The 10,099-nt window shown below is 40.8% G+C and overlaps 1 protein-coding gene across 2 annotated transcripts in view; it reads right to left on the reverse strand.

The window, feature by feature from the left end:
- spen (spen family transcriptional repressor) overlaps positions 1-7,034 on the reverse strand; it is a 73,457-nt gene extending 66,423 nt beyond the window's left edge. Inside the window, exon 1 of one of the 2 annotated variants that reach the window (XM_051930860.1) lies at positions 6,696-7,034. In XM_051930860.1, coding sequence (XP_051786820.1) covers positions 6,696-6,778 — 83 coding nt within the window. In that variant the 5' untranslated portion in view covers positions 6,779-7,034. The remainder of the gene's footprint in view (positions 1-6,695) is intronic. The other variant, XM_028807922.2, reaches the window with a different exon arrangement.
- Positions 7,035-10,099: the final 3,065 nt, after the last annotated feature.

Raw genomic sequence — 10,099 nt, forward strand, 5'->3', positions numbered from 1 at the left:
CAATTTCACACTCAATACAGTATATAAATGTACCTCATAGTTTATTTAAATAAACTGCAACTCTGTATGACTTAATCTTCACATTGATGAAAACTAATAGAAAATTTGGTTATTAAAGTACAAAAATAATTAAAATAGTAGTGAACAGACTTGGTGTTAATCTTAATGAGCATTATGGCTCATCCCAAAAACTAGTTACCATTCACCCGCAGACATCATCCTATATTGGCAGGTACAAATTTTTGCTGGTTTCTCCAACAGTATGAGGAAACTGCATCAAAAGAGGACAGTCAAAGTAAAGAGTAAGAGCTGAGCCTTTTCAGCTTAAGCAAAAGAAGATTAAGAGGAGACATGATTGAAGTGTTTAAAATTATGAAGGGAATTATTCCAGTGGGTCGAGACTGTGACTTTAAAATTAGTTCAACGAGAACACGGGGACACAGTTGGAAACTTGCTAGGGGTAAATTTCGCAGAAACATTAGGAAGTTTTTCTTTACATAGAAAACCATAGACGCATGGAATAAGCTACCAAGAAGTGTGGTAGACAGTACAACTTTAGGGACTTTTAAAACTAGACTTGATGTTATTTTAGAAGAATTAAGTGGAGAAAAATGGAGAGCTTTACTGGGTTAAATGTCCGGTTCTTGTTTAGATTGATTTTTTACTTTTTTTTAAGAACATTAGATCAATCATCAAATCACAAGCTTTGTTGTGCTGAGCATTGAATTTTATGATACAGCTCAAAGGAAAATAAACCACTCTGCTGAATTTACACAGTCCCTACCTGTGAGGCTGCCACCACTGCCAGACATTTCACAATTCAATTTCTACTATAATACACCTAGTATGTGAGCACACAGAGGACGATTTCTGCAACTGGGCACTTAAGTTATGGAACCTTACACTATATAGTACATGTGATGAAGTATAATTTCAAAATTGCATGTAATTTTAAGAAACCACTAGCCTACTGCAGCACCCTTTATAGCAAGGGTGGTCTGGAGGTAAAATTAACTGCAGACGCCTATCTTAATGCATTAAACAAATAATTGAATCCAAGAACTGTTGTTTTTCTACAGATTAAAAAAAACATCACATTTCTACTTCAAATGCAACTGTTTTTAGGCTTACACAAATTAATTTTTTTGTATAAGCATTAAACAAATAATTGACTCCGTTTTTCTGCAGATTAAAAAAACATCACATTGCTACTTCAAATGCAACTGTTTTTAGGCTTACACAAATAAATTTTTTTGTATAAACATAAATAAGATACTATAAGGAACAAAGCTGCAACTCAAGCCATGTGCATTGGTAGACTATGAGCCTCAACTGCCAGGGGTCAAAAAGAACTGTAAGTACATTTGTAAAATAGTCTATAGAATCAATACCATTAAAATGAGAACTGAAAGAATTTTAAAAATATTCAGTACTTCGATATTGCATTAAATTGTAAAACCCTCTGTTGAGCGATTTTCCATGGTATCGCCAAGGTGAAATTTATGCAGAAGTATACACTTCTGAGGACCTTTCATGGTCCCACAACACCTCTCTCTGCCCTGGTCAAGGCGGCAGAAGTGTCTTTACTTTTCTTAGGAAAGTCCAACAGCCTCATCAGATTCTAATAAATTTCTACAAATGCACCACTGAAAACATTCTGTCCAATTGTGCTACACAATATGGTATGGTAACTGCATGCTCTCCAATTGAAAGTCTTAGAAAGTCTTAGAAGCGGATGGTGAAAAGTACCCAGTCCATCGCTGGTACCTTGTTGCTTGCCACAGAGGACCTCCAATGTAAATGGTGCCTGCAAAGGACATTTAACATGATCAGGGACACTTCTCAACTCAGCCATCGTCTGCTTAGCCTTTTACCTTCTGGGAGGTAGTACAGGAGCCTAAGTGCCAGCAAACGTATCCTTAGGAACAGCTGCTGCCCTGCAACCGTCACCCTGCTGAACTCAAAATTCACTCATCCACCTCATTTTAAACCCAAATGTTCCCAGAGAAGAGCTCTGTACCCACTGCAGATCTATCATGTTTACACCATAGTCTTGAACCATTAATACCACAAAACTATCAAGACTCTGCTATACTCGTACTTAAACGATAGTTTGTACATTACTGTTGCATTTCAACTTCATACATCATGGGCTTTGTCAGACAGCATGCTATTAGCTGTCAAAAAAGTGGCAAGCCAGACTGCACGGGAAGATTGGTTCTCAGTCAATAAAATAGACATTGGCAGAAATTTTTAGTAATTTAACTTGACATAGCCCAGCGACAACATCAGCGGTCAGCAAATCTGACATGCCCTATGGCAAAAAGTTGTATAATGCATCTTCGGCTTTACTCGTTTGTACAGAGCCTCAGTGCTGTGTTTACTTAGAAATTATCCGATTATGCGCAATTAACTTATATTTGCATTTCTAGTTTGAGAAAAATCTGTAGTCATAGTACTTGAGGCTCTAAAACCCAGTCAATAATCAGGAAGTGGATATAGAGGTGGGTGCACAGCTACAAGTACTTGGGGGTCCACATGAATGACAGGCTGGACTGCTCTCATAACACAGAGGAATTATATAAGAGAGGGCAGAGAAGACTTTTTTTTTTTTTCTTAAGTGACTGCACCTTCTACAGCTATGATGGCCAGTGGAATTTTCTGCACTGTGGTGTGCTGGGCTGGTAAAATTTCAAGAGGGACTCGCCAAATCAACAAGCTAATTAAAAGAACATGGTCACTTATGGGACACACTTTTGACCCAATGGAGACAGTATCAAAGGAAGGAATGAAAACAAAACTGAATGACATTATAAACCATGCAGCACAGCCTCTCTCTAACACACTAACACGGAGGACTTTCATCAAACGAATCATTCAGCAGAAGTGTGTCAAGAAACACTTCGGGATCTTCTTTATACCAGCAACAATACACCTGCATAATGCCACACTGTGACTGTAACTGCCAAGTCATAAGTTTTCTCTTATTACTAATTAAGTGCCCGTGTTTATCAAGCGTACTTCAGAGCTGGAAAATGGCCCGGTCTCAAAAATCTCAAGAGTGATACAAATTTGGTCCTGGTGTTAGGAATAGGACAAAAAGCATTTTATCAATTTTCTTAATTTAGGAATCTACTCCTTAACTTCAGCAGGATTTAGGAGAGTTTGTGAGCTGCCCTAACTCGCTAGGAGCTGCCAGATGATGTTGTTGAGGCAGATATCAGAATGCACATCCTGGGAAAAGCAGAATGTTTTGGAAACTCTAGACAACAATGAACTTGTAAAAAGATATTTGATTTGACAAAGATGGAATGTTTTTCGCAACAAACCCTATATACAGCATGTGATCACTCCACCTATGCAGAAACACCATGCACTGTCAGCGAATATTGAGTGTGTTGGTAACATTATGTGTAAAATGTACCTCTGCAATAGCAATGAGTTGTGTATGTCACAAGCGTTTTTCGAATTTAGTCCCAAATATTGAATGCCCTAATGTGTGAGGTAATGCACAGATGTTCAAGAAGGCAGACAGAGCCTCCCAGGGCATTACATAAATGCAGCCTTGGGGATCACAGTTAGGGGCAAAGCTCATCACAGTACACTGAGCACAACTTATAGTCATTGCTGGTTTCAGTAACTGTCATTTTAAAAAAGCATTTTGTACAGCCATATCAACAGGAAGGCGATTCTTCTGAAAGTATGGCAGTGGATTATTCATAATTAAAGAAACATGCCCGTTATTGGGCTGTACTCTCATTTGGTATGCGTGTCTTGGTCTTTCCATCTCAGAGCTTGTTTAAAGCATTAGTCTTGATGTTGTTGTAAGGTTGGAAACAATTACGTGCAGCTTAGCACAATATCCTACTTTTTTCTTTTAACATTGTTATTTGATATTATCATCATTGTGCTGAAGTTGTAGCATATCAGAAAACTACACAGCGCCATCTTGACTTCTACTTTGTTTGGGCTACTGTAAAATCTCGACTTCATTCATTCTTTCTCAAACATGGCCTTCTATTTATTCCCTGCTGTAAGTGGGAGTAGGACACTTAATAAATACTCATGTCTTAGTCCGAGGTAGAACTTCTTTTCTTAGAATTTTAACACAATTCCTCAAATTAATTCACATTTGAAAAATATGCGCCCTGTTGTGTGCGTTTTTGAGATTTTATATATCTACTATATAATAAAGCACCATTCTGTGTGCCCAGACCCTCAGAGCAATCTGATTTGTCAGTTTGGATTTGACAATGTGATGAATAAGGGAGTGTAAGTGTGCACAAGGAGGAGTAAAGGTGCACACAGAGAGTGTCCTTCAAAGACTTAAAGAATAAAACCAGACTGGAGACAAGAAATGTGTCTTGAAAAAATATATACATACACGGGCTTCTGTAAAATGCCAAATTCCCTCCCTGAGGATAAATAAAGATCTATCTACAGTGATCAATTACAAAGTTCTAATCTAATGTACCATTCTACAGATTTTATGTTGCTAATAATTCTCATTTAATGTCGAACATTCAGGGAATTTTATTTAAAAAAAAAAAAAACTCTACAACCACTACCTAAGGTTAAGATGCAAAGCAAAACATTAGCAAGTCTAATGTAGTAATGATTTTAGACATATATGGGTCTGCTCATATCGAGAAGGACTGTGATCAAGTATATACTGAAATAATCCAGAGCAAGGTATGAAACCAAATGGTACAGAAGAACTGCCACTCCTAGCTGAGATAAACAGATGGCCCACTGAACACTTAAGTGGTCCTTTATGTACTATAGAAGAGTATGGATCGTGTTTAGCTAGAAAGAGAGAGAGGGGTTCTTGAAGTCTGGGCGGTTTAGCCGGTTGGTTTGCATATACTGTCAGCATAGGGGGATGGGTGGGAAACTGAGCGCTTCCACCCGAAACCCTGCGCCTAATTTCTAGTGAGCCTTCCAACAACGATCCAGAAGGACTCCTCAAAATTGGGAGCACGTGATGCAAGATTTGCCAACATTCGGGAGGTGACAGATCGGCTACAGAATCCAGGACTGAAGAATAAAAATAAAAATTTCAAATCTACGTTAACCTTCTTTTTCAACCCTGCCCCTGCCACATCACCAAGCAACGGTAACCAAGCAACTTGTGTCGCAGAACCTGAGATGAGCAAAATGAAAAGAAACAAAACGAAATCTGCAAAAAAAAAAACAAACAAATTGCAGGCCCAAAACTTCTCGTATGATCCCTAGAGCCGTCTGGTTTAAATCCAAATCAAATAAAAACCCCGCGGTCGAACAGCTTGACCCCCACCCCTACCCCCGTTACCCTGACAACACCCACCCCTCCTTTCTTTTCCGTGGGTAAATGCAGCAGCTGTGACCGTACGCCTTACCCGCCTTGTATAAAAGTGTCCCTCCTCCACCTCGGACGCCAGTGTCACTGCCTCAGCTACCAACCCCCATTCCACAAGACGGTGTGCGGGGTGCCGGGAGAATATAGCTGGCCGCGCCACTGCCTCGCGAGCTTTGTGAGCGATAGCCACCAGCGCGCGTGCAACACGGGCGGCGTTTCCCACACTGCAAGAGGAGCCGCCATTTTCTGAACGCCATTCACACACATGCTTACTCACTGCACCCCCCCCCCCCCCCCTTTAAAAAGAAAAATAACACCGGCGGCTAGCGCCGAGTCCGGAGCTCTCAGCCAAACGTTAATCCCCGCAAAAATGCAAACACAGTATAAATCTATATGGACATTGCAATGATTGTACGCAACCATTCTGCAATTCCACTTCCTAGCGAAAGGTTCCCAACATGCCAGGCAGCTAAACACGTTGCGTAGTCTTGAAGAACAGCGACGATCCCTCTGCGGTGTTCTATTTCAGAGAAGCTCTCGCGCCAGAAAGAGATCCTGATTTCACACAAGCCCTCCATACATACATGTATGATCTCCTGTAAGCATATTTACTCACTCACCAAAAATCATACAAACACGTTAGAAAAAAAAATCGAAATAAGGCAGTTCCGTCGTATATTCTGCTCTCTCCACAATCACAGCAGCGCTGCCTCTGGGCCGCATGAGGACTGTGTGCAGCCCGGTGCGGATGCTGCGATGAGCGGCAAAGGTATTGATATTCAAACGGAGCTGCTGTAAAAAGGCGGTTGTGTGGAAATTGCCATCAATTGTTGAGGAAATCTTGCAACTGTATAAAATTGACATGCATAAATATTCCGCAGCTTGGTGTTGCTCGTGTAGGTAAGCATCCCAATGAGTTCACGCGCAGGACAGACTTCCAGTAGGGCTGGCGCTTCAACGCCGCATCCGCGATGCATGCCCGCCAGCACACCAGCGGCAGACAGAACGTAGCCACGGCGGACAGCGTCGCGGCCCTACTGCCTTCTTCGAGAATCATTCTTTTAGCATTTTTGTGAAATCCTTAGCATGAACCACGTACTTTTCAGACATCCATCCATCCCTACGGGCCAACACAGGCGTAACGTTAGGAAAGACAGACACACGCGACCGTGTAAATTCCCAAAGAAGAGGCTTGTAATCCAAGCGACCCATGGTAAGCTAATATCACGGGCAAAGGCAATGCCCACTTTAATTCCCATCCATGGTGATGAGACCCTGATGGAGTCCATGATGCCTGAAAATACCTCCCCCCTTCTCCTCCTCCTTCTTCTTCTTCTTCTCCTCCTTCCAAACTCACCGTTTGAAATGTTCAATAATTTTCTCCTCTCGAACATTTTCGGGTAAATTCCCCACCCAAAGGTGCCTGGTTTCCCGGACCATACTGCGTTTTCGTGTCCCCCGCTCATACAGATAGGCTGTTTTTGGGTTTTCCTCCCTCCTCGGCGGTGTTATTTGAATCACAAAGTAGCCGCCGCCAAGCGAGCCCGTGTAGAGTCGAATGCGCTTCGCTCCGATCCCACCATTAGTTCTCGCGCTCTGTGTATGTGTATAGTAAGCAAGAGAGGGAGCGGGCGCGAGGCAGGGAGCGCGCTCCTTCAACAGCCAGCAAGCGCGGGCGCGCTCCCGCCAACCGTGCGACTTCGATAGCTCATGGGGAAGTGGGAGGAGGGGTAGGAAGCGGAGGAGGAGGAGGTGATAGTGGAGAGAGGGGGAGGGGTTCGTCTGGCAATACGCAGGCGCGGAAATCCGCAACCTACTGACGGCACGCAGGGGGTGGGGTGCGAAAGTCTGGGAGAGTGAAACCAGCAGCAGTGGTGATGGCAAGAGACTGCCTGTCTTTTCATATTATTGTTCCTGTTAATTTCAATGAAATGTGCTTTGACATTTTCTTTTGAATTGAGGGAGAAAATGAATGGTTCCAAAAGATATGGGACACTAAGGTGCTTTCGGTATGTACATTTCAAGGTCATGCTGTCACCAAAAAGGTCAATACAGTCAGTTGGGCTTGGTGTTACACTTCTTCAGCCCACGTTGTATGCAGATATTAAGTTCTGAGCATGTATGACGGTAATATCTCAAGATACATTAATTTAGGGACCTGAGTTATGTATCCATATTAGCACTGTGTTGTTTTTGTATTAACTTTTGCACTGGATTAACTGGAATTTCAAATGTGTTTGGCATGCAGTGATTTCAGTATGCCAGCATGGTTGTGCCCACTTTGTATTGGTTTTAATAACTTTTTAAAAATCTAGAAGCCTTTATTTAAATTTTACATTGCAGGAAAATCAGGAATAAACCAAAGTAGATAATCCCACAGAGTAGGAACTACAAAAGTAAATAAACATTTAGAACGGTTGTGTAGTGGGGCATATTATCTAAAGATCATGCCTGGCAAAACCATAAAAAACATAAAAATGGAATGGTACATACAGTACTTTCATGTAAAGTTAGAGAGGCGAGATCGTGCTGGTTTGGACATGTGCAGAGCAGAGATGCTGGGTATATTGGCAGAAGGATGCTAAGGATGGAGCTGCCAGGTAAGAGGAAAAGAGGAAGGCCTAAGAGAAGGTTTATGGATGTGGTGAGGGAGGACATGCAGGTGATGGGTGTAACAGAACAAGATGACCAGGACAGAAAGATATGGAAGAAGATGATCCACTGTGGCAACCCCTAACGGGAGCAGCCAAAAGAAGAAGAAGATGTAAATTTCACTTTAGCAATACTGCAGGAAATCATTCAGTGGACGTTCTTAAAATACAATACAACCAATTGTACTCTGTAATCATATACAATTTAGTTATTATGTGCACACATAAATGTAGAGTAAAATTAACTGCAAATTCAATCAAATGAAAAACTGCAATAGTATTTCATTTGAAACTGAATACATTGGGTCAAATGAGGTAAACAAATTGTATAGATAGACAGATTGGTATGGGGTAGATTAATGCCTCTGTCCATGAACAACAACATTTATTTATGTTTCACTTTTTCATACTCTGGATGTACCTCAATGTGCTTTACCAATAGGAACCACAAAAGTAAATAAACATTTAGTAATGGTTTTATAGTGGGGCTTATCATTTAAAGACCTTGCTTTGGCAAAACCACAAAAAACAAAATCAATATGGAATGGTGCTTACAGTACTTTCATGTACTTTCATATAAATGTCACTTTTCTGATACTGCAGGAAATCACTCGGTGGAAGTTTTTAAAATACAATACAACCAATTGTACTCTGCAATTGTATACAATTGAGTACAGCTTACAACAGTGTTAATTATGTGCACAAATAAACGGAGAGTAAAATGAACTGCAAATTGAATCAAATGAACATTTTAAATAGTATTTAATTTGAAACTAAATACATTGGGTCAAATGAGGTAAAAAAAACTGCACAGATGGATTAATGTCTCTGTCCAAAAAAAAAACAACACTATTTAATTTTATTGCACATTTTCATACTCAGGATGTAGCTCAATGTGCTTTATAAAATGTCAAAGAAGTAGTTATAAGAAAAGAAAAATTTAAATCAGATAAAAATAAAAATGAACAAATAATATACAACAATAAATAATACATCTCTCTATTATAAAAAAAAATCTTGGGAGGGAGACTAGGGAGACGAGATGTGATCTTCTCGGAAGACAATTTGACGTCCCGCAAGAGACACTTTAATGTCCCGTGAGACAACATTTAAAACAAGTTCACAGACATCTAACATAGCAGTTGTTGGAATGCTTTTGGCAGACACACTTCATGTGCTCCCAGCTCTTAAAATAACGACAAGCAACAAGCAGAACACGCATCTCGCCAGCAGCAGCAAGTCAGCAGATGATCTGACCGCTTCCCCTTAGTGTGCGTTCAGCCCCCCCTTCACAACGCGAGTGGCAGAGACGCGAAGTGGCATAAGGACAGCTGCTGTACAGGCTTTTAAATGATTGACACACAGTGCGATAAGCATAACACGCAGCACGCCAGCAGCAGCAACAAGCCAGCAGATGATCCAACCACTTCTCCTTAGCTTCTCCCCCCTTCACAATGCAAGCAGCGTTATATGTCCTGCGAGAAAGAGATTTAACCACGCCCAGGGCCGGAAATAAAGGACAAGTATTGTTTTTACAAAAGTTTTAAAGTAAATGTGAAAATAATGCATGCAAAACCCGGGGATGGGCGAGCAAAGCGAGCAGGGGGCAGAGCCCCCTAGTACTTACATAAAATAGATATATAATTAATAGAAAAGCAGAGTTCTTCTATATAGAATCAATTTTTAAGTCTTTAAAGATAAATCCAACGATAACGTGAAATGGTTGGAGGACAAATAAAAATTCCATAGAATCTATAGAATAACATCAAATCTGCAAACATGTATCTTCTATATATAATAAAACGCTAATGTATGTGTTTGTGTGTGCGTATGCAATCCCTGCAAGCAATCTGATTGGTCAGTTCAGCTTTGGTTGCTCAGTCAAATGTGATCAAGACAGGAAGCACCAGGCAAGAGAGGTTGCCACATTTGAGGATACTGAGAAAAAGCATACAAGGAACGTTGAGAGTTGCCGTCAAAACGGCAAGTATTTGTAAAAATATAAATACTGTTTTCACAGTGGGTGATGGGCTCCTGTCCACTATTGGTGGTATTGAAAAAGCAGAAAGAAAGCAAGCAATGTGCCTCAAAATGACACAGTCTGAAAAGC

The sequence above is a fragment of the Erpetoichthys calabaricus genome, chromosome 8, assembly GCF_900747795.2.
Source record: "Erpetoichthys calabaricus chromosome 8, fErpCal1.3, whole genome shotgun sequence".
Lineage (NCBI taxonomy): Eukaryota > Metazoa > Chordata > Cladistia > Polypteriformes > Polypteridae > Erpetoichthys > Erpetoichthys calabaricus.